General features: G+C 39.8%; 1 protein-coding gene across 4 annotated transcripts in view; it reads left to right on the forward strand.

Moving 5' to 3' along the window:
- The window catches only part of MGAM (maltase-glucoamylase), a 129,917-nt gene that overhangs the window by 40,067 nt on the left and 64,047 nt on the right, over nt 1-25,803 (forward strand). For all 4 annotated transcript variants that reach the window (XR_012334124.1, XM_033863383.2, XM_073810020.1 and 1 more), the window contains 7 exons: nt 9,844-9,970; nt 12,050-12,144; nt 19,497-19,617; nt 20,676-20,785; nt 21,590-21,741; nt 22,349-22,520; nt 24,558-24,657. Coding sequence is in view for 3 of the 4 variants with exons in the window: in XM_033863383.2 (XP_033719274.1) it covers nt 9,844-9,970; nt 12,050-12,144; nt 19,497-19,617; nt 20,676-20,785; nt 21,590-21,741; nt 22,349-22,520; nt 24,558-24,657 (877 nt within the window). In the remaining variant the exon portion in view is untranslated. The remainder of the gene's footprint in view (nt 1-9,843; nt 9,971-12,049; nt 12,145-19,496; nt 19,618-20,675; nt 20,786-21,589; nt 21,742-22,348; nt 22,521-24,557; nt 24,658-25,803) is intronic.

Below are 25,803 nucleotides of genomic sequence, written 5' to 3' on the forward strand. Positions count from 1 at the left end.
GTATCTTTCAGCCAGTATGTCTTTTGGTTGGAGCATTTAATCCATTTACATTTAAGGTAGTTATTGATATGTATGTTCCTATTACCATTTTCTTAATTGCTTTGGGTTTGTTATTGTAGGTCTTTTCCTTCTCTTGTGTTTCCTGCCTAGAGAAGTTCGTTTAGCGTTTGTTGTAAAGCTGGTTTGGTGGTGCTGAATTCTCTTAGCTTTTGCTTGTCTGTAAAGTTTTTAATTTGTGCATCAAATCTGAATGAGATCCTTGCTGGATAGAATAATCTTGGTTGCAGTTTTTTCCCTTTCATCGCTTTAACTATGTCCTGCCCCACCCTTCTGGCTTGCTGAGTTTCTGCTGAAAGATCAGCTGTTAACCTTATGGGAATTCCCTTATATGTTATTTGTTGCTTTTTCCTTGCTGCTTTTAATATTTTTTCTTTGTATTTAATTTTTGGTAGTTTGATTAATATGTGTCTTCACGTGTTTCTTCTTGGATTTATCCTGTATGGGACTTTTTGCGCTTCCTGGACTTAATTGACTATTTCCTTTCCCATATTAGGGAAGTTTTCAACTATAATCTCTTAAAATATTTTCTCAGTCCCTTTCTTTTTCTCTTCTTCTTCTGGGACCCCTATAATTCGAATGTTAGTGCGTTTAATGTTGTCCCAGAGGTCTCTGAGACTGTTCTCAATTCTTTTCTTTCTGTTTTCTTTGTTCTGCTCTGTGGTAGTTATTTCCACTATTTTATCTTCCAGGTCATTTATCCGTTCTTCTGCCTCAGTTATTCTGCTATTGATTCCTTCCAGAGTATTTTTCATTTCATTTATTGTGTTGTTCGTCATTGTTTGCTTGCTCTTTAGTTCTTCTAGGTCCTTGTTAAACGTTTCTTTTATTTTCTCCATTCTGTTCTCAAGATTTTGGATCATCTTTACCCTCATTACTCTGAATTCTTTTTCAGGTAGACTGCCTATTTCCTCTTCATTTGTTTGTTCTGATGGGTTTTTACCTTGCTCCTTCATCTGCTTTGTATTTCTCTGTCTTCTCATTTTGCTTAACATACTGTGTTTGGGGTCTCCTTTTTGCAGGCTGCAGGTTTGTAGTTCCCGTTGTTTTTGGTGTCTGCCTCCAGTGGGTAAGGTTGGTTCTGTGAGTTGTGTAGGCTTCCTGGTGGAGGGGACTGGTCCCTGTGTTCTGGTGGATGAGGCTGGATCTTGTCTTTCTGGTGGGCAGAACCATGTCCAGTGGTGTGTTTTGGGGTGTTTGTGAACTTATTATGATTTAGTCAGCCTCTCTGCTAATGGGTGGTGTTTTGTTCCTCTGTTGCTAGGTTTTTGGCATGGAGTATCCAGCACTGGAGCTTACTAGTTGTTGAGTGGATCTGGGTCTTAGTGTTGAGACGGAGATCTCTGGGAGAGCTCTCGCTGATTGATATTACATGGGTCCAGGAGGTCTGTTGTGGAACAATGTCTTGAACTTGGTTCTCTCACCTGAGAGGCTCAGGCCTGACACCCGGCCGGAGCACCAAGACCTTGTCAGCCACATGGCTCAGAAGAAAAGGGAGAAAAAAAACCAGAAAGAAAGAAAAATTAAATAAATAAAATAAAGTTATTAAAATAAAAAAATATATTATTAAAATAAAAAAGTAATTAAAAAAAAAAGAAAGAAGAGAGCAACCAAACCAATAAACAAATCCACCGATGATAATAAGTGCTAAATCCTATTAAAAAAAAGCAAAAATGGACAGACAGAACCCTAGGACAAGCGGTAAAAGCAAAGCTATTCAGACAAAATCACACAAAGAAGCATACACATACACACTCACAGAAAGAGAAAAAGGAAAAAATATATATATATATTAAAAGAAAAAAGGAAGAGAGCAACCAAATTAATAGACAAATCTACCAATGATAATAAGCTCTAAATGCTAAACTAAGATAGACATAAAACCAGAAACAAATTGCATTCAGAAAGCAAACCCCAAGTCTACAGTTGCTCTCAAAGTCCATCACCTCGATTTTGGGATGTTTCATTGTCTATTCAGGTATTCCACAGATGCAGGATACATCAAGTTGATTGTGGAGATTTAATCCGCTGCTGCTGAGGCTGCTGGGAGAGATTTCCCTTTCTCTTCTTTGTTCACACAGCTCCTGAGGTTCAGCTTTGGATTTGGACCCGCCTCTGCATGTAGGTCGCCGGAGGGCAACAGTTCTTCTCCCAGACAGGAGGGGGTTAAAGGAGCAGCTGATTAGGGGGCTCTGGCTCACTCAGGCCGGGGGGAGGGAGGGGTACGGAATGCCAAACGAGCTTGCGGCGGCGGAGGCCAGTGTGATGTTGCACCAGCCTGAGGCGCACCGTGTGTTCTCCCGGGTATGTTGTCCCTGGATCATGGGACTCTGGCAGTGGTGGGCTGCACAGGCTCTTGGGAGGGGCGGTGTGGATAGTGACCTGTGCTTGCACACAGGCTTCTTGGTGGCTGCAGCAGTAGCCTTAGCCTTTCATGCCCATCTCTGGTGTCCACGCTGATAGCCACGGCTCATGCCCATCTCTGGGGCTCGTTTAGGCGGTGCTCTGAATCCCCTCTCCTCGCGCACCCCGAAACAATGGTCTCTTGCCTCTTCGGCAGGTCCAGACTTTTTCCTGGACTCCCTCCCGGCTAGCTGTGGTGCACTAGCCCCCTTCAGGCTGTGTTCATGCAGCCAACCCCGGTCCTCTCCCTGGGATCTGACCTCTGAAGCTGCAAGTCTATTTATGGGCTAAATTTCTATAAATGGACATCCAGATTATGGATGTAAATAACTTGAGTAGCTTTTGCCAAATCTTTATTGAGCATATAGCGTTTACAGTTTGACTGGTAAATGGTGGGTGACTTTCTCTTTATAGCGTGTAACACAGTATGTTAATAACCATTTGGGAAAAATTTAAATATTAGTATGAAGAACAGTCTCCTATTTCACAGCTGTCAGCAACCACCAAAGAGAAGGAGACATGATCACTTCCATAGGCATTCTGATAACTCTGCTCCTTGCCAGTGAACATGAGATTGCTCTTGATCTCACTAGTTAATTTAATTAAATCAGGCATGGAAGGCTATTAATATTTATGGAGTTTTACATGCAAGATTAGTATTATGGAATCTCTTATAAAGCCTTTGGGAATGTGATGTACTGGGGACAGGACAGGTATGAAAGATTAGAGCTGGGTCATTTACTTTAGAAAAACCAAGGCAATCCTTGTTGTAGAGAAGGGTACAGCCCGATTTCCTTTTGCATGTTAAGAGGGTATTACGGTGACAAATAGAGATTTCTCATCAGTGTATGAAAAAGTTTTCTTCTGCCTGAGGACCATCTGGAGGTTGTGTGAGGACACATTGATTGGGGGGACAGTGAGGCTGCAAGAAAATATCAAACAACTAAATTGAGCTGAGGATTTAAGATTCGCAAGCTGGGGAGTTTTGAATGAAGACTTCAGGGAAGAAGAGAAGGGATGTGCTTTGAGAGTAAAAATAGTGTGATTTACAAGGCAGCCTGGGAGAGGAGCCGTGAGTGGGCTGGTGGAGAATCGGACTTTGAATGGGCAAGATTGCTGCTCATAGCTCCTGCTGCTGCTTCCTAGATTTCTGCACCTGTGTCTCAGGTACCACGTGAGTCAGCTGACACATGGGGCCGTAAAGCACTTAGCAGATAGGAGTTCATATCAGAACAAGTTCATAAGGACAGCTGCCAGGAACGTGCATCTTCCACTTTACAAAGCACTGAGTAAGGTGGAGTGCCACCCTCATGGAGAGAGGGATTGACACGGTTCTTAGGAACATGCTGTTTCGTACCCAAGAGTATTTTCTCTATGGTAAGTAATAAATAAGGATATGTAATGCTTTATGATTTAAGATGTTTTTATTTGATTCTCACAATAAGAAGATGATGGTAGATAGTAATAGATATTCTTAGTTCCATTTTTACATATCAGAAAACTGAGATTCAAGAGTGTTAAATAAATTCCTTGGCGACCACAGCAAGAAATAGTAGGGCTAAAAAGCAAGCTCAGGTCTTCTCAAGCTGTGCTTAGCATGCTCTCACACTGAGAAAGAGAACTTGGGCACATAATGAAGAAGGAAAATGCCAACGATGTGTTTAGCACAGGGACCTTCTGTGGAAGAGAAGAGTGAAGTAGCAAGCAATTTGGGTGACTCACTCAAACATGACATATCAAAGCTGGTGTGAATTTTGTAGATCTTCTCGTTCAACCTCTTTAATTTGTAAGTGAGAAAACAGAGAACCAGAAAGCTTAAGTAAATTTCTTAAGGTCACCTGGCTAGTTATTTTCAGAATGAGGAATAAAATTAAGGTCTTCTGATTTTCAAGAAAGAGCACATCCCTTCTCTTCTCCTTTCTACCGTACATTGCCTTTACTGGGTAGGAGGAAATAGTGGTATTGGAATTTAAGTCCACTTAAGGCAGGTGCCATTATTATACCCTCTAAAGTGCCTTCTTGGTGTACTAAATTAGGAAGTATTCAGGATATTTTGTAAATATTCAGTCAAGGGATAAAATGTTACTGGTCAGTAAGTATTGATTCTGTAGATTCTGCTTGTGGGTATTTAGGAAGGAAATAAAGAGGAAGAAGCAGGCATAATTCTCACACCCTAAGAGCTTACAATTTGAAAAAGAAAAGGGGTGTTGTAAACCTAAGAAAGTAGACATACCTTTGGGGGAAAAGCCTTAGGAAAACTTATGCTTGGTCACAAATGAGCTGAGGTTAGAGAGGGCGCATTGATATACTGGAGATACTGGAAGAGTTGGGAGGGGTGCTTTAATGGGGTTGAAAACTTTCAAGGAGCCACCCATCCCCCACGACTCCCTCCAAATGTATTTCATTTTTCTTTATTACTGTCTCCTACTTCATTTTTGTCCCTTATTGCGCTGTCCTTAATTTGCACCTGCTGTTCCCCCTCCCCCTCATAGGATAATGTCATTCACTGTTATTAAATCCACTGAACTCAAGGTTTCCCAAGTGATTCTCAAACAGGAGTGGAGGGGAAGTGAATATCAAAGTGATCTAGGGAACTTTTAAAACCTACATAGAAGGGTTCCAGATGGTAGACTGATCACAGGATTTTACCTTTTTTCCTTTCCAGACTTCCCTTGACATTCTAATAAAGATGTACTAAATGAAGTGAGTCTGTAACAATATGGATGAAGAAAAGCAGACAGAACCATTGTGCTGGGGATTCAGAGCAGAGAACAGCTCAGCTCATAATCAGCCTGGGAAAGGGGGTCTGCAGTGGAGTTGGGGGCAGTTCTGAGCTGGGAGTAGGAGGGTACAGAGAGCAGGACAGGGATGTGGGGCTGTGTTCAGCTGTGGCTGGGCTTAAGAAGGGGCTGTGAAGGGTGTTGTTTTCCAGAAAGTGCATTTACTAGGATATATTCTGGTGAAGAATATAAACTATTCATTTATAAAGAGATGGTTTTCAGCTATTTCTTTGTATGTTACAACTCACATGAAGGCTATTACTGGTTATGAGCAATCGTTACACAGGTCAGATGGAGAGGGAAGTAGCTGTATATTCTTAAAAAAAATCTCCCTGGAGATATTGATGTACCACTCCTTCACACTTCAGAGATTGATTTAAAGAAAGCTTGACTTGGATCCTTTTGTAAAATGAATAACTGCCCTCTAGCTTATATTATCTTTTAAATCCAAATTTCATTCTTTCTTTCCCTTTCCCTAGTGCCCCTATGATTACCGGTGAGGTTCCTGGGATGAAGGCACACTGTTCCCCATTCCTTCCCCACCTTTCCTCTTGGGAAACAGGAACGAGGACCCTGCAGTGCACGCATGGCCAAAGGATCCTGTGGTGGTGTTTCCACTCAGTCTTGCTCCCCAGTCAGCAAATACTCACTTAGAGCACCTGCCAGGTAGCGTGCACTGAGGCATGGTGGAGTTCTTGCCAGCCCTGTCCACATCACAGAGCACAAGGAAAAGGAAAAAAAAAAACAATTATTAAGAAAAAGATACAGTGATAACAGACTTAGAGAATGAACTTATGGTTACTGGGGCGGGGGTGGTGGTGGGATAGATTGGTAGATTGGGATGGACATAAACACACTGCTCTGTTTAAAATAGATAAGCCATAAGGACATACTCTATAGCACAGGTTTGTAATAACCTAAATGGGAAAAGAACTTGAAAAAAGAAAAGATATATGTCTATGTATAACTGAATCACTATGCTGTATACCTGAAACTAACACAACATTGTCAATCAGCTATACTCCAATATAAAATAAAAATTTAAAAAATGATACAGTGATTTAAAAAAAAGGAAGGTGGCATCACTAGGCTAATTGAAAGGCATCTGGATTTCCCGGGGCGGCAACTGCCAGCAGGAGAATGTCCCTGGACTCTGCCCTGGCTCCACTCAGCTACCCCAGAGCCAAGGGGATTGGTATCTGAGGCTCTCAAGCCGAGAGAGATGACTTGGGGAGGGCTAAGAAACTCGTACTCACTTTCCTCTCGTAGCTTCAAAGTTAGTAGGGAGAACAGATTCTCCTCAGGGTTATAAATCTAGATAGAGTGCTTGGGAGCGAGAGAGGGAGGGTTATTAATCTGAAGTCCTGGAGGAGATGTTGTTTGACCTGATGAGTGGATAAGGTGCTGTCGGGGAGTGTGTGTTCCGAGAAGCCGGTCCCTGGAGCGCAGACTGGTAGTGGATTTCAGCTCCACCATTTGTCTGTGGTTGCTGACAAGTTTTATACCGTTTTGACCTCTGTTTTCTCGTTTATAAAACATCTGCCTTTCAGGGTTATACAGATATCTAATCAAGCTTGGAAAATACCTGGCACATAGAAGACCAGAAACTTAGTGATAATGATTATTAAGAGTCAGATGGTAATAGATGACACGCCATTTAGTCTCATAAGCAATGGAAACCATTTTAAACTTGTGAGTCCGCAAAACCAGTGGCCCATTAGTGTAGATAATTCTGCTCCTTCCACTCTCTTCTCTCTCTTCTTTCTCTTTGCACTTTTCAGTATGTCTGATTCTAGATACGGCTAATGTACAATTTTTCATAACTTGAGGAAATACAAGAAGCTAGTTAGGTCAAGGAAACTCATTTTAGGAATCATTCCAGTCACACCACTCAACTTGACAATGGATTTGTTTACTTCTTCTTTTGACAAGATATTTCTCCCTCCCTCTGGTTTGTGTATTGATTGTGACTAGCTGTAGGTTTCACTCCCTATTGAGCAGTGCATTTCTGCATTAAAGTACGGCTCTACATAGTTTCTCATGCTTTTGGAGAAGTGCTATATCTGTGTCCACATTCTTGTTCAAAACGTAAAAGACGGTGTGCCCTCCCCTAAGAGACAGTGAGGTCCTTCTAAAGAAGGACAGTAGTGGGGTCAGAGGAAGGAGGTACATGAAGTCATATCTGGGCCATCCAGGGGAAGGATGTGAAGGGAGTGATGGGGGTTTATTTACTTGCTGCCCATGGAGGGTAGAGCCACAGCTCAGTCCAGAATCAGAATTGATCCAAACAAAGGACCAAGTCCAAGGATGGAAGCACTGGGGAAGATTTCTAGAAAGGACTTCATGTGAGGCATAACCCCCATTTGAGTTTGTGCATGGTGGTCTGTGCCTTCCTGGTCAAAGACTAAGGGAGTCTGCACAGAGGCCCGGGTGACACTGATGGGCCCAGTGGTCCCTGCTTTAATAGCTGTCCGGTTTTTCTCTCCTCAAGTCCTGTTTCTGTGTTGATCACAATACTCACCCTTAGGAACGTGGTATTTTATTTCTTCGCTCAGACACGTGCTATGTTGCTATGCTCCGTATCTGGACAAATGATATCAATATTCATCCCTCTGAGCAGCTGAGTTGGTCTCTGGGCTCTCTGGGTTTCCCTGTAACCTCCCATAGCCTGGAAAGAGTAAATGTGGATGACTTTGCCGAATCCTCCTCACGAATAAGAAGATACTTCAAAGCCCAATTTATGGTGGATCTTTGAATATAAAGGATAATGTTTTTAGGTTTTGAACTTCATGAATCTTTACTTCAAAGCCAAATTTTGGCTTAAAGTACTCTAAATTTAGTATCCCAACAAGATGAGCTTCATGTGTTCGATCTCAGTGTTCTACATACTTGAAGAGCACACAGGATTCCTAGTGCATTGCAGAGATACTATAGTTTGTTCGGCAGGGAGCCAACAGCGAACCTATAATAGATGGATTCACTGCTTTTGAAAAATGATTGCATATCAGAATCATCTGTGGAGGTTTTAAAAAATCGGATATCCAGGTCTTAACCCCAGAGATTCTGATTCAGTAGGAGTGGGGCAGGGGCAAGTGCCGAGTGTCTGATTTAAACTTCCTGACAAAATATTCTAATCCCTAGCTAGGGTTCATAATGAGTCTAACATAGATAAATGTGTAATTTCTGTATTTTTTTTGAAATTAAAAATCCTCAAGGACCCCTTGGGGCTCCAAAGGCAGCACTGGTCAAGATGATCCATAAGGGCCCTTCAGTTCTGGAATTCTAGGTTAAATTTCACAGACTCCATCCAGATTATAGTTTCTAAATACTGTTGCCACTGAAAGGAGCCAGGACTCCTTAGAAATGTTTGATTTGAGACGAGGGGCAGGAAATGTACAAAAGGAGCCTAGGTTATCATGTTAAACCAGCAAGCAGGGAAAGTACCAAAGTGTACCAAGAATCACCTTGAAGAGACTGTCAATGGGTAGAGATGGGACAATATGAGCGTTAACAATAATAACATCAATGGGTTAATACAGATGAAATGTATTTAAATCTATGAGTTCATAAAGATATTGGACCAAAAAATCTCATTGATCCCCTTTGGAGGATGCTAGGGAAACTACTCCTTATTATTCCTCATTTTGAAAACCAGTAAATAAAGACTCAAACATTTATCCTGCCTTTCCTATCCTATACAAACTGTAACTTTATGAAACAAATGATAGATGAGGGGAAATTTCTTTCTATAGGAATATTTCATTTAATAAGTGAACAAAGAATGATAAAATTACAGTGTCACTGCATCACAACTCCTAATGAAATAATGGATCGAAGAAATGCTCGCCAATGGCTGTGAACATTTTTGTAAAAAAAGGAGACTGCTAGATTTTATGTATCTCTTGCTGGAAGATGTTGTACCATCTATGCACCATTCAACCTGTGTCTGTCAAAACTCTAGATCTAATAATTTATAGGAAATACAAGGATAGAGAAACATGTTGGCATGCATGGAGATGCAATCAACAAAATCCAGATTGTGGGCAGATCTACAGAACAAACCTTACTGGTTAAAAAAGACTTAACAGACACAAATCAATTAGTCATATATAGATCTTACTTGTATCCTTATGAGAGTAGAACAAACAAACTATAAAATGCTTATCAGACAATGAGGGAAATTTTTTTAAAATAGTTCTTTAATTTGATGATTAAAGAATTATTTTAAAAATGTTTTAAGTGTGATAACAATATTTTGCTTGGCTTTTGTGAAATTTCTTATTTTTTAAAAAATATGCTTAAATATTTTCAGAATAAAAGATATGAAATCTGAGATTTGCTTCAAAATAACCCAAGGTTAAGGAGACACATGAATAAGAATAGACATAAGAAAAATAAAAGTTTTTATATTACCTTTAAAAAAAAAAGACAGAATGAGATTTGCCACTTGATAATTTTTTAATCTAGTTGATGGGTACCTGGACGTTTATTATGTCATTCATTCCTCTTATGTATACATTTGAGCTTTTCTCAAGTTAAAAAAGTTTGCTAACCACGTGTTAAATAAAACTCAAATCTAAAATTGTTTTCTCTTTCTTTGTAGATGGCAAGAAAGAAGTTGAAAAAGTTCACTACTTTGGAGCTTATGCTCAGTGTTCTTCTGCTTGTGGTGTTTATCATCACTGTTCCTCTCTTTGTGCTTTCAGCCAGAGATTCTTTGGAATCAGAAGGTAACAAGGAACTCTGGTGTTCCCCCCTCCATATATTGCTCTTATCAGAGCAAACACCTCAGAAATGGCAGGGAAGTGATGCTTTCATATTCACTGGTGTGAACATGTGTGTGTGTGTGTGTGTGTGTGTGTGTGTGTATTATATGTGTGTGTTGGGGACCACCTGACTCAAACTGTGACAGCACAATAGGTATTCATTGTAGGCCTAACTCTGACACTTTCATTTCCCAATTTAGCACAGCGCAGGATTCCGCAACTGGCACTTGAAATATATTTGCTGAATTTCATTGAATAATTGTAATTTTGTTAACAATAGTAATCAACAATACCCTTATATGAAATATAGTCAAATAAGTATATAATCAATTAAAGTACCTTCAGCCCAGGTTTGTTTCTTTAAAAAAATAACAGCTACCAGAGTTTTTTTTTATTAAAAGTTTATTGAACTGTTTTATTTTAACAGAAGGGCTGGATTGTGCTGAGTTATCCATGATTTCTTATCTGGGCTTCAGCTAGGAGCAGCTTCCTAGGTGGGGCACGTGACGAGGGGCTAGTGTGTTGCCAGAGGAAAACCTTTGCCCCCTCCCCCTACCTCATTTTCAGTCACACCACTTCTACTTCTGTGGGAAGTTAGATTAAATAATCTCAAAGGTTGTTCAGTTCTTAAAATTCTATGATCCTGAAGATGAAACTAAAACCCTTATGCGGAAACTGGCACAAATATAAAGTTCTATTACTCCACCACATTTGAATTGGAAACCTTAGTGAAAAGAAAACTTATTAGAAGCCTCATTGTTTTGTCTTAATATTGTTATTAGCTTATTGTAGAGTGCCCTAAAGAAATCTAACATCCTTATGTTAGAATGCAATAAATGTGCCTTCTTTATTTTACTGACTTTAAAAAAAAATAATTTATTTATTATTTTTGGCTGTGTTGGGTCTTCATTGCTGTGTGCGGGCTTTCTCTAGTTGTGGCAAGCAGGGGCTACTCTTTGTTGTGGTGCGTGGCCTTCTCATTGCGGTGGCTTCTCTTGTTGTGGAGCATGGGCTCTAGGTGTGCGGGCTTCAGTAGTTGTGGCACACGAGCTCAGTAGTTGTGGCTCGTGGGCTCTAGAGCACAGGCTCAATAGTTGTGGTGCATGGGCTTAGTTGTTCCACGGCATGTGGGATCTTCCCGGACCAGGGCTCGAACCTGTGTCCCTGCATTGGCAGGCAGATTCTTAATGACTGTGCCACCAGGGAAACCCTATCTAACTGATTTTTAAGTCTGAATCCATCAATCAGCTGGCATAGATTCTAGCTGCCAGTTTCTAGTTTGGTGGCCTCCCTTTACATTTTTTGTCCTATGAGGTTTTACATTTGTATAAGAATACCATCACTCAGAAGTGTTCCTTGTCAAGGGATTGCCTGTTGACTGAGCAAGGAGAATTGAGGTTACTATGATTAGGGTAACATTCAAGAGAACAACATATACTGCACGTGATCTGTGTGCAAACGTTTCGTGAACCAGCTGCCTGGGTGGAAGTACAGGACCAAAGCAGAATGTACAGACATCTCTGTAAAGGGCCATATACTTAGTACTTCAGATTTTGTGGCCCATACGGTCTCTGTCCTAACTACCTAATTCTGCCTATAATAACAAAAGCAGCTAGAGACAATACATAAAAAATCTGGGTGTGGCTGTGTGACAGCAATATTTTATTTACAAATCAGGCTGTGACCTGATTTGGTCCACAGGACATAGTTTACCAACCCCTGGAGTAGAGAAGGTAGATTTAGTTCCCACTTTGGTGAGCTTCCAATCTAATGTTGGAGTCCAGCTCCTTGCTCTTGCATGCACTGTCTCATAGGGGAGGGCCTTGCTGGTAGAAGGGGATGGTGCAGGTATATGTAGAGTTAAATACAGTCAGCAAGAACAAAATGAGGCTTTATACAGTGAATGTGCACATTTCAGGGTCATAGAGTGAAGCCCAATCAGTAGTGGAGTCCATATAATTGGAGGTGTTGAGAACTATGAGGGTATCAAATGCCTGTGATATTAATTCTGTCATCTTATGTTTGCTTTTGGGATTACTCCAGATCCTGGGAAAAGTACCACTCCTGGTCCTGCCGAGTGCCCAGTGGTAAATGAATTGGAACGGATAAACTGCATCCCTGACCAGTCACCAACAAAGGTTTGACTTACAGACCTTGTTTTCATTTAAGAGTTTATGCCATTGGATAAGGGTTTGTTTTCTTTTTTTCTGTTTGTAGCCCCCAGAGTTGTTTATTGTTTGCATTGCAATTATTGGTGGCTCAGGAAAAGAAATCCTGTATTCATGCTTATATGACAGCTCAGCCTTGGGAGAGGAAGAACTAGAAAATTTCCTTGTGTTGACAGATTCAGCAAATAAAAGTACATGCTGTCCATTTAGGTTTGAATTTCAGATAAACAATGAATAAATTTTTAGTGTAATTATGTCCTGTGTAAGACTTGGGACTTACTTATACTAAAAGTATATTTGCCTTTTATCTGGTAACTCTACTTGGTTACTAGTTCTCTCTGACTCTGTTTCTGACTGTTTCTTGGCCTCTCTCTCTCTTTTTTCCTTACACAATTCTAAAAGATTATCTAGGATCTACAATAAAAAGTCATCCATAGGTATAAAACAGTATTTCAAATAAGGATAAAGCTTCAAGAGCCAAGTTTTGAAGGAAGAGGTAATAAATACCAGATTAAAGATAGTGCAGGCATCTGGGCATTTACTTTTGGGCAGTGTTTCCTGACCATCACCTGAAGTCCAGCTGAATATACGATTATAAAATGCATTGCACACACCATATCAGTCATGTCTCGTGTTGAGAGTGAAGAAAGACAACATGCAGCCTTCTGAGTGAAGTCCACTGACCTGAAATGGCAGATTTGTGTCAGACACAGAAGGGATGCTTGCTGCATGCGATTCTTGGGCATGTGGCACTCTCACATTATCTCTGTAGCCATCCTATTGTTCACGGGCTGGAATAATCTGTGATGTTCTTGAGAGTTACTATTTTGGTTTGTCTAAAGGTCCTAATACCAAAAGACATTTTATTTCTGCATTTTGTTTTCTTTCATACTTCTGGAGGCTAGAAGTCCAAAATCAAGGTGTTATTAGGGTTGGTTCCTTTTGAGGGCTCTAAGGAAGAATCTGTTCCATGCCTTTGTCCTAGCTTCTGGTGACGGCCACAATCCTTGGCGTTTCTTGGCTTGTAGCTACATTACTCCATTCTCTGCTTCCATCTTCACAAAGCATTCTCTGTGTGTGTCTGTGTTCAAATTTCCCATTTTTATAAAGACACAGATCACATTGGATTAAGGGCCCACCCAACTCCAGTATGATCACACCTTAACTAATCACATCTGCAACAATCCTATTTCCAAATAAGATCAAGTTCTGAGGTACTGAGTATTAGGACTTCAACATATCTTTTCTGGGGACACAATTCAGCCCATAACTTGGACAGAGTCACAGAATGTGAACTGTGGAAAGTGAGAATGGTTACACAATTTGAGCCTTTGGTATTGATTGAAATAGCATAGATGCTGAGTCAGAGAGAACCAAGACGGCAAAGAAATAACAGATGAGAAATCAACCGTAGTGATAAACTGGGGTTTTGGGGAAGCTGGAAGTTAAGGCAGAAAAAAAGAACTAGAGCCAGATAAATAGCTTGGAGTAGAAAAAATGCCTGGGAACTGTAGTTAGGAGCAGAGTGATTGGACAAAACTAGTCAGGAAGCTCAGAGGCTATGTTGAAGGCAAGAGAGAGCACCAATATGGTAAATAGTCAAGGATCAGGAAATCCCCAGGACAGGACACAGCAGTGAGAGCACAGAAGGGCATCAGCCTGGACAGCAAGGCTGCCAACGTGGGAAGGACTCCCAGTTAGAGCAGTTCATCAAACCAAGACTATTGCAGCATTCAATCCCCTTCATCTGGCGTCTTACCCTGACTGAATGACTGTAACTTTCTCTTGGATTAATGAAGAGACATGCCTGCTTGGAGTAGGAAGAAATGTGTCTGAACAGAAAAGGTGGATTCAGATTTTGGAAGACCTTGGATTTCGGGTAGAGGAGGTTGGCTTTTTATGTGCTACGTAGCAGCTAGGAGCAGCCACTTAGGGCTGAACGAAATCACGAAATGGGAAACCAAGCAGAGAGAGAATAAAAGACAGAAATAAAGGAAAAAGAAGATAGAAAAGAAAAAAAAGCACTTCAGTATGGGGCCAAATGTCATAAAGTTTGGTATTTTAGATGATAGGTTCAATAGGTAGAGGAGATAAGCTAAGTAAATACATAACTAGAATGTAAAACAAAAATTTATATGATATAAATGAAATACTGTGTGGATCACAAAGCAGAAGAGATTATTATCAAGGAGAAGGTGACAGTCTGGAATTAATGATAAGCAGGATTTTTACAGAGATGAGAGGAATGGAAAGTGAATTCAGGATAGAGGAGACTGCACACAAAGTGACAGAAGAGGAAGTTGTGGGGCACGTACATGACATATTGAATGGTCCCATATGGCCAAGATACAGGATGGGTGCCAGATGGCATATAATGTTTAAGACTATAAGGTAGTTTGGAGCTTGATGATAGAGGACCATTCATTAATGTGCTGCTTTGCCAATAGGAATGGGAAGTCATGGTCTAGATATGCTGTACCTAAACAGGATGTTTCCAGAAAGTTGATCTGCACCCATTTACTTGCCCCTGTCATAGTGTGCTAGGAAACTACTTGCTCAGAAGCCCACCTGGAAGACTAATGCATCCTCAGTCTGTCCACTTTCCTGCAACAGCCCATCTTGTTGTTGGCTACGTGAACTTCAGATGTCATTATTGCCTCAGTAATGCTTCTTTGCTTTTATAATAAGGCTGTTTAATACTGTGGTATCAAGATTGTAGTTCAATAAACAACCTTTGCCTTTTTTCTAAATGTTATACCCAAGTGAATTAATCTATGACCTTTGCATTCATTCACTGGCCTGCTCCTCTTTAGTTCAGCCAGAGAGAAATACTCTGGGAGCACTTTCAGTGACCTGGATTTTCATAGAAGGTATTTCTTAGGTATTTTGTTGTGTGTTCTAAGTATCCTGGGTGCCATATGCTAATCGAAAGTATTGTTGAGAGGCTGATTCAATGGATAATGTTGTGTATATGTATATAATGTGTTTGTTGAAGGAAAGTATATGGCTATGTGGAGGAGGGGAGTGGGAAGAAATTATGAATATGACACTAGGCTAGGCAGAATGTTTTACTGCTGAGGCCATCGCTATATCATTTTATCATTCCTCTCCTCTGGGATTAAAGAACTAAGAGTATAAATTTCCCTTCAGATGATTCTTTGTTGTAAATTCCATTGTTTCTTATCCCAGTAAAAGGAGGGAATTCTCTGTCTAAAACAGGACCCATAAAGGCTGTGGAGAGACACTGGACAGTACAGAAAGAACAGGATGGAGGGATACAGGGTTAGAGGAGCCAGCACCTAGGACAGGATGGCTGGCAGGGCTGAATGAGCAAGGTCCACTGTGATCCCATTCCCTCCAGTGGCAGGAGATGGCTAATTCTGATTCACTCAGGCCAACTCTCACTGCACCTGGGACACTTCCTTTTCACGTGTTTGCATTTGTCCTTGCAACTTTGCTTTCTGTCTTTTATAAATGCTGCAGTTGCTGAGGTCCTGAATTTTTTTTTAATCTTAGATATGCTGCTTCCTAATGACCTAATGATGCACATATTCCAAGGCATGTGTAGTCTTATCAGTAAATTATTTTCAACTCACTCTGATTTGTACACATTTCTTGTTTGTGTTATTCTAGATTCTACTTCTTATTTTTATTATACATGCTGCAAGTATCTTCTGCTGTCATGAGGCTGTGTTCACCTATTTTATGCTGTCTTGATGAACAGATATTTTATATTTTAATGGAGTCAAGCTTATATATTCCTATATTACATCATATCTCAAGGAACAATACCAGGAAGATTAAAAGCCTAAAGGCAAAAAAGAAAACTTATGACTTTAAGAAGAAAATAGAAGATCTAATATAATAATAATTAACTTATTTAGTTTAAATTTATTTCTGTAAATTTTCTTGGATTTCTACTTACATAATATTATGTCAGAAAATAATGATAACTTGGCTTCATCCTTTTTAGTTTTACAAATTTTCTTTATTTTCTTGTCTTATTAGTCTTGTAGTGTTAGGACCTCCAATATATATTTAATTATAAAACAACATAGGCATGGTCACCTACTCTTTCTTTCTGATTTTAAAAGGAATGTTTCTAACATTTCATAGTTAGTGAGATGGATATTATAGGCTTTAGGTATCTACCCATTATCCAACTAAGGAACTTACTTTATATTCCCAGTTTGCTAAGAATTTTATCATGAATAGGTGATTAATTTAAATGATTGTATTGTGTACTTCCTTTAATAAGTTATGAAATATTATACAGTGGATTTTCTAATAGTAAAGAATCCCTGTGTTTCTGGAAGAAACACCACTCGCTTATTATTTATTTAATATGCTGCTGATTTCCATTGTTAAAATAGCGTGCTCTTTTCTTTTAGGTTTTTGCATTTGTATTCGTGAATAAAACTGGATTCTAGTTTTCCTTTTTCTCTCATGTCTGATTTTGATATAAAATACTTCCTTTTTTGTTTCTTCTCCTCTCTCTCTAAATGTTAAGAAGCATTGGGGGTTGGAGGAGAAAGGGACTCCAGTGGAGCAGAGCTTGACTAGGTCATAAGCAGTGTCTTCAGCATCTGATTTCTCACAATCTCTGAGTTCAATCCAGTCCTTCTCTTTGTGTTGGTGCAGGAGCCTGTATGTATCTATTATGTAAAAAGCAAAATATCTTTACTTTTTTGTCTACTTTATCTATCAATTACTGAGGGAGTTCTTTAAAAATATTGCATTATGTACTTACTGTCTTTTTCAATTTTATCTTGTGATTCTTTAAGGTTTTTCTGTAAATATTTTGAGTCTTTATTATCAGGTGTGTATCGGGTTTGAGATGTCATATCTTCCTGGTGAACTGAAGCTTTTGTCATCATGTAGTGACTCTATGTCTCTCTAATAATTAATATTTACTTAAAGTCTATTTGTCAGCTATCACTATAGCTGTCCTAACCCTTGGTAAGAATTCTTCTCACATAGCTGTTTTCCCCTGTTTTAGTGCTTTTGTGAGCTTAAATTTTGCGTGTGCTGCCTGTAAACAGCTTCAGTTGAATTTATTTCTGTAAATGTAATCTGATTATCCTTGTTTTTTAAATTAAATATTTAAGCTATATGATAATTGACATGAAAAACTTTTTTCTATGGTCTCATTTTGTGTTTTCCATTTGGCCTGTTTTTTATGTACTGCTCCCCATTCACGCCTACCCCCGTATACATGTTTTCTTTCCTTATTTTTTGCATTGAGAATTTTTCCCCTTAGTTTTCCCCTCAATACTGTATTGGAAATTATACACTCTATATTATTTTGGCAGTTTCTCTTAAATTTTATTTCTCATGTTCAACTTAAAAGGACATTTTTTGTCTCAAGTTTGGGTTTAATTATTTTTGGGTGCCTTCAGTCCTATTCATGTTGTCATTTTTTTATAGCTTCTCTCTACAACTCTTTTCTGAGGTTTCACCTACTTTTTACTCCCTTGTCTATTTGCCCTGCTCTCTGCTTCTCCCCACATTGCTCCCCATAACTGCTTAGGTCCGCTGCAGGGCCTGGGATTTCCAGGTGGCCAAGAGGCTGTGCACTTTTCATGCTGCTTTGGCCACTCTTTGATCTTTGCCCTTTCCAGTTCAGTGAAGAAGTTATTAAGCTCTGGGGAGCATGCAGAAACCGTTCTGCTTAACACTCTTTTCGACACCTTTCCCTTTTCAGGTTATACTGAAGTTTCATGTGAGTGGGTTTTGAAAAGAAAAAACAAAAACTGCTGACTAGTTGAGTTCACAGTGAAGCCTGATTCCATAGCAGTGGAAACCACAGATGGACACTGTTTTTCGATCCTTAATATTGTTTATTATATTAGCATATGATTACCAAAAAATTAGCATATGATTAAATCTAATTGTTCATATATCTAAGCAATTTTTTTTGTCTTACATTTGTAAAGCATTACCATATCCTGCTGAAAATATGTTCAGCAGATACTCAACCCAGACTATAGAGAAAAAGAAATGGATAACAAGAGAGCTAAGTTTTGGTCCTTGTCTTCTCAATAGCTAAGTGACCTTTGGCAGATCACTTCACCACTGCGAACTTTTACCTCTGTGGCCTGAGGTTCTTCATCTGTAAAATAATATAGCAGGGTATGTTAGTTATCTATTGCTGTGTAACAGATTATCCCAAAACTTAATGGCTTAACACAACAAACATTATTTTCTCACAGTTTCTATGGTCAGAAATCTGGCCTTGGTGTATCTGGGTGCTTTTGGCTCATAGGCTTCCAGAAGACTGCAATCAAGGTGTCTTCTGAGACTCAGGGATGATCCTTTTCTTTTCAAGCTTGTGTATTGTGATTATTAGCAGAATTCAGCTGCTCAAGGATTGTTGGGCTGAGGACCTCAGTTCCTTGCTGGAGACCTCCCTCAGTTCCTCACCATGTGGGTCATTCTGCAGTGCAGCACCTCACTTCTCGCAGAGTGAGAGCTCCAACAGAGCAAGTGAAAGGGAGGGAGCAAGCTAGACAGGAGGCACTCTGTAATCTAATCCTGGAAGCCACAACCCATAATTTTTGCTATAGTATTTTATTAGTTACACTAAAGAGGAATGGTTTCCTTGTACTTTTTTTATATTTAACCTGATTGCTTCTTCCAAATTAGTTATATGAGAAAGAGATTGTATCCATTTTAGTCTCCATGTGATTCAGTCATTAATTGTAGTAAAAGGCAGGTACCTTTCTTAAATAAGAATCAGAATCTATTTGGGTTTCAAGGAACAATTAGTGCCTTGGGAGGAGTTAAGAGACTATATATACATATATATACACACACACACATACATGTATATACTGTGTACATATGTATAATATATATGTATATATGTCACATATACTAAATATACCCATTTGTAATATACACATTTAAAATTCAAAGCAAAATTGCCTTGATTTCAAAGCTTCTGAAAAAAGTTAATTGCAAAATTTTTTTAGAGCCCAAAGCCAATATCAGTGAAGCTTCATTTGTCATTTTGGGTCACTGGTGATATAACTATATAGTAGTTTAGAATATTTAAATAAATTTACCAGGTTTATTGTGATGACAGGTAGAGAATGCATTGTGATCATATATTGTTATATGATAACAACGAGGAAGGATATTGGTCAGAAAAGTGAGTTTTGAGTGCAAGCACTGCATTGACTGGGATACAGCACAATTTCTTTAAGTATCAGGTCCCTTATTTGTAAAACAAGGCTCATGAGACTGCAAGCTCAAATTATATTTATCAATGATAGTGTTCTACCCATAGTGGAGTTACTCTAACTAATCCCTTATTTCAGGCCATGTGTGACCAGCGTGGGTGCTGCTGGAAACCTCAGGGACCCATAAGTGTGCCCTGGTGCTACTATTCTAAGAGTCATGGCTATCAAGTGGAGGGCAACCTTGTGAACACAAATGCAGGTAAGCCAGACTCAGCCTTGAGGAAGGAGCTCCAGATCCTCTGGGGAGGGAGGTTTGCAAGCATTTATTGTAGGCCAGGCACTGGGCTGTGTCCTCTGCAGGTTGGCTCTGTACACTGCAGAAGAGAGCTGTAGCAGCAGGTGGGGTGTTAACTCTGTACGGCTACCACAGCGTGTGACAGGAGGTGGGCACTGCCCTTGAGCAAGGACTAGAGTCTATTTTGGCATCAAGGAAAAATATCACTCTCTGTCTTGGGAGTTAGGAGACATGTTCTATTCCTGACTCTGTCTTTATGTACCTTTGTAACCTTGTCCAAACATTGTAACTTCTTCGTTCCCCAAGTTTCTGACTTTTAAAGAGAGGGATTTGAACTCAGTAACCTCTGAGACTACTAACAACTCTAATATAGTGTAATTTTAATGATATGGAAACAATTCCCATTTTATCAATGTTTTATGAAAGTTAGCTAGCCAGTGTCAGTGTTCATGGGCTAAACATCCCCCCTTCTTTCTCCCACCTCAAAATGCAGACATAATAATGAACATGCTGGGGATACTTGGGGAGGCTCTTAGCATAAAGGAAGAGGCATGCTCCTCTTCCAGGGCCTCTTGGCCTGATGGGCTTTTCTAATAAGGTCTCGACTCTCACCTGGCTTGTCACATAACTGGGGAGATGGCATCAATACATCCGATCACCTGTGGCGTAACATGAAGATAACTGAGAAGGAATAATGGATGTGAACACCTTGAGGGCTCAGAATATAAAGAGTATATGAGTGATGGATGGGCTGGTATAACGGTAGTTTGGCCTTTGAGGGATGTTTCCATTCAGATTTTGGAGAAGAGAGGCATGGTTTTTGAATAAGGTAATGACAATACCTAGCTTCAGAATCTGGCCCAAGACAGTATGTGTGTATGATGAGGTACACATCCGTGTCTCCTCTTCTGATGGGAAGTAAAGGCTTTTTGCCAGCCCCTGTGACATAAAGCTTAATTGTATGGGGCTGTTTGTGAATTTACGCAGCCAGCTATGAAAACTCTTTACCCCCTTCACATTAGGATTCACAGCCCAGTTGAAAAGGTTGCCTTCTCCATCTCTTTTTGGAAATGATGTCAACAACGTCCTTCTCACAGCGGAATACCAGACGTCTAACCGTTTCCACTTTAAGGTTGTAGTTTGTTTCTTTTTTGCTCTTCTTTTCCATTATAGTTTATTACAAGATACTGAACATAATTTCCTATGCTCTACAGTAGGCCCTTGTTGTTTATCTATTTTATATATGGTAGTTTTTATCTGCTAATCCCAAACTCCCAATTCATCCCTCCCTACCCCCCTTTCCCCTTTGGCAACCCTAAGTTTGTTTTCTGTGTCTGTGTGTCTTTCAGTTTTGTGAATAGGTTCATTTGTATCATATTTTAGATTCCACATATAAGTGATAGCATATGATATTTGTTTATTTAAAATTTTTTTGGAGAAGTTCTTGTTCCCTACCTGATGACTGCAGTTACTACAAAAGAGAAAAATTTGCTAATGGAGGTATTTTTCTGTACTGTCATTATTCTTACTTAGCATGTGTATGTTGAAAGCATTTATAGCCTTCCTTCAGTGTGATAACTTCCTAAATGTATATTATAGAGTTCACAGGTGAGCTTTGGCTTTCATTTATTTTCCCTTTATACCATGTGAAATGATATAGGGAAGGAAAAAAAGAATGATCACAACTTTGAAAATTCTAGAGATAGTTTATGTCTGCAGACTTGTAGTATATATTTCTACCTAAAGACTAACTTATGTCCAAGTGTTAAACATCTGAATTTGGTGACATAATTTCAGACATAATGTCATTTGCTGCACAGGTTCCTGTACCAGGAGCACAGGTGTTGGGAAGCACTGGTGTTGGTAGGCATGTTTCTATTTTAGAAAAACAGAGACATGTTCATTTTGACTGTCTTTCCCTAATCTCTCCGGACAGTTAACTGACCAAAACCAGGACAGATACGAAGTGCCCCATGAACATGTGCAACCCTTCAAAGGAAATGCTGCTGCTTCCTTGACCTATAAAGTTGAGGTCTCCGAACAGCCATTTAGCATCAAAGTGATCAGAATGAGCAACAATCACGTTCTGTAAGTTTTGCAAACCTATCTGGAGACTTAGTATGAAGGTTATGGGGGAGGGAGGTTTGAAGCCTGAAAAAGGATGCATTTCTACAATATTCCTGAAGGTTGTGAGCCCACTGTTGGTGACCAGACTCTCTACCTCCAAATGTACTTTTTTTCTGCCTTCCTTCCTCTTCCTTCCTTCCTCCTCTTCCTCGTCCTCCCCCTCTTTTATTACTAAGCATTTATTGTAGGCCAGGCACTGGGCTGTGTCCTTTTTCTCTTTCTTCCTTCCATTTGGCCATTTTTCCTCCTTATTTTCCCTTTTTTCCCTCCATCCATCCAACACCCATCCAGCAGTAACTCTCTATGGAGCATCTACTATAACGTATGACTCATATTCTGGTCATGTGATAGAGAGTCAAGGGGACAAATCTAAGAAATGTGCCGAATGGTACCTGCCCTCAGCAAATCCTGATCTCTTGATGTCCATGGAAAAATGTCACAGGAGGGCAAATGGGGCCGATTAAACAGGAAGTATTGAGTCTCTGAGATACAAGAACAATTTTCTAAGCAGTTGCATTCCCTCCACTCCACTTGCCCACCCGTCCCTGTGTTTTCCACCCATGTCTAGGTTTGACTCCAGCATCGGGCCCCTGCTGTTTGCTGATCAGTTCCTGCAGCTCTCCATCCGACTGCCTAGTGCTAACGTGTATGGTCTGGGAGAACACGTGCACCAGCAGTACCGGCACGATATGAATTGGAAGACCTGGCCCATATTTGCCAGGGACACAATCCCCAAAGGGGTAACCTTTCAGTATGGGGCCCTTTCCACTGACTGTCATAGCCTCTTTCATGAAGGTCACCCCTAGCAGTGCAGTATAACAGTTAAGAGTCAGGTGCTCGGGTGAAGCTATCTGGGTCTGGATTCTGACACTGCTACTCACCAGTTTTGCGGTTCTGGGCAGGTTTCCTCTCTGTGTCTTTAGTTCCCCATCTATGAAATGGGGGTAATATACTTACTTCATAGGGTTGTGATGGGAATTAAATGAATTGATACATGTAGAGTCTCTAGAAGAGTGTCTGCCACATAGAAAATGCTCAATAAATACCAAGTATTTTTCATCACATTTTCGTTTTGAACTAACTAGTTGTGGAGAAAACTAATATTGATTCGGCACAATATGCTGGTTATGGTTACCCTATTTTAGGTTGACCTTTACAAATCACCAACTTACCAGGTTTGTCAGCAAAATAGGATAAAATATCAACTAAAATTCTGTATTAATCATTCTTTGTGTGAAGAATGTTTGGGGCAGTGAAAGAATAGAAGGAGTAGAGTTTCGTTGTTATTATTTTATTTTGTTTTTTCTCTCTTGGTTGTGTTTTGACTGCTAAAACTCAAAACAGAGGTATTTTCTAGACTCAGCAATACTACATTCAGGTCTTGTTCAGCAACTGTCCCAATTAAGCAGAACTAGTGGCTGGATGAAAGGAAATTAGAGGAATAATTTATTAAGTGAATTTTTAAATATATTATCTCTATTTACCAAAAGGACTCTGAGAAAAATAAGTCTAATTTACTCCATTTAACAGACAAGGAAACTGAGGTTTAGGAAAGCCAAATGAATGGCCCAACGTAAAAAAAAAAAATAGTTCGTAAGGAGCAGAGATAGGGTCTAATCCCTGGCCATGCTCCTCGCCATACCGTAGGCCTATCAGAAGAACAGGAAAGGCGTTGGGTCCGAGCAGCTCATCTGGGATATGGCTGGTGATGCTTGTTTAATAAGGAGCCTTAGATCCTCGCTGCTTGAAGTGTGCGGTATGGGCACCACCGCGTGACAAATTTGGGCTCTCAGCTCCCTCTTCCATCTACTGAATTAGACCCCACACTGAAATGAGGTTCCTTTGTAATTTGTATGCACACCAAATTTTGAGATATGCTGTCCCAGAGCAGTGATTCTCAAACATGATTACACATTGGAATCACCCGGGGAAACTGAACAAACTATCAATGTCTGCTTCTATTCCCAGAGATTCTGTTTTAATTGGGGTGGGATGCGGCCCAGGTTGAGAACTACCGTTCTAAAGTCCAGAAGACCAGCTCAAGTTCTAATGTATGCTGTTGTAAAGACTAGAAGACCAGATATCTTAAGTAGAGTTCCATCTAGTTGCAAATTAGAAAGGTGCCTGATTTATATTAGGGCTCGATGGAGTTTTTGCAGATGAGGTTAGGTCAAGACTCTGAGTCAAGGTCAAGCCTCTTTGAGAGAAGAGCTCTTTTTTTTAAAAAAAAAAATTTATTGGAGTATAGTTGCTTTACACTGTTGCATTAGTTTCAGGTGTACAGCAAAGTGATTCAGTTATACATATACATATATTCATTCTTTTCTCATGTAGACTATCACAGAATATTGAGTAGAGTTCTCTGTGCTATTACAGTAGGTCCTTTTTAGTTATCTTTCTTATATAGTTCACCTCAAGCTCCTGATTTATCCCTACCCCCAACGTGTCCCCTTTGGTAACCATAAGTTTGTTTTTGATATCTGTAGAGAAGAGCTTTTTTGAACTACAGTTTCAAGCCTCCTGTTCTCCCACATCCTAACATATCACAAGTTCTCACATTTCTATTAGATAAATGGTCATAGCTGGCTCATTCTATATGAAAATGCTAATTCACTTGATTAACATCAACCAAGTATAGACCTTATATTAAAAATTTGTGTCTTCTTTGACATGAATTCCTTGTCAATTCTTCACATGATTAACATCGATTTCCTAAGCTCTTTCTGGCCATGTGGGGTTTATTTGTAAATTTTTGGTTTTGAATTATCTTTCTGCAGGATGGAACTAACTTGTATGGTGCACAGACATTCTTCCTATGCCTTGAAGATGCTAGTGGATTGTCCTTTGGAGTGTTTCTGATGAACAGCAATGCCATGGGTAAAAGACTAAAGGAATATTCACACACAAGGATGATTTTCAGTCCCTTTCTTATAGCATTATGATAAAGGAATGGCGCCCTTTAGGAATGGCTGAGCCGTAGCTTGGGACCTTGTATGTTCTCTGCTTGTGCCATTCATACTTCATTACCTGTTGACCCATGGAAGCCATGAGTAGAGTTTTCTCTCTTAGCTTACGATTTTCTTGAATCTGGTTGCCTCTGTTGGAGTATTTACTATTATAGTGTTAAAACAGCTAATCCTTTCCTATAATCTATTCTAAGGCAGTTTCTACCAATTTGTTCTTCTCCTTCCTCAGACTTTCATCCAGTACTGGGGTTAATAAAAGCTCTGGTAAGAAACGGGTAATGGCTCTAATAGCAGGTGTAACCAAGGAGCTACAACTGAGCTGTGAATGTTACATCGAGACATCCACGGGTAGCAAGGCAAAGTGGAGTGTGAGGGTCAGGCAGAGTACAATCAGATTGTTTAAGACCAAATGGCGTAATATCATAGGATTCCAGGAAGTAGCTTGCTTCCTTATCTTTGAAGGTTTTAGATCAGATCAATGATTCTCAACTGTTTTTCTGCTTCCACCAGTAACAACCAATCCCAGGGCAATGAATCAATCCCTACAGGGAAAGAGGAGTTCTGTCAGAATCTCCCAGGGTTGATGGTCAGCACAGGATATTGATCCCCACCCTCTTCTCAACTGGGACTTGATGGACTAGATCAGTACTCCTTAAAACGTGACCCATGGAGTGTTCAAAGACTGTTTCAGGTCTACAGTAAGATGAGTATAAAATTAAGAGTAAACATTGCTGTAGCGTCCAAGTGCATGTATGAAAGTTTTTCTAATAATTCATTTTCATGTTATTTTACAAAAGTATCAGTTTGCAAAGAACTGGAAATTTAAAAAATAAAGATCTGATCCTTTACCACAGATTGTTTGAGAATCACTCTAAGTGATCTAAGATGATTCTAAGATGCCTGATAGTCAAAGAACAGACTGAGATAATACAAGGATTGTACAGTTTCAGGTGGCTGAAAGGAACCAGAAAATAATCTGTGTCAGGCTTAGAGGGAAAAGTCACAGAATCCTAGATACTCCGTGTGAGTTGTTCTTATGCCTGAAGAGTACATTTTA

Source organism: Tursiops truncatus, chromosome 9, assembly GCF_011762595.2.
Source record: "Tursiops truncatus isolate mTurTru1 chromosome 9, mTurTru1.mat.Y, whole genome shotgun sequence".
NCBI lineage: Eukaryota > Metazoa > Chordata > Mammalia > Artiodactyla > Delphinidae > Tursiops > Tursiops truncatus.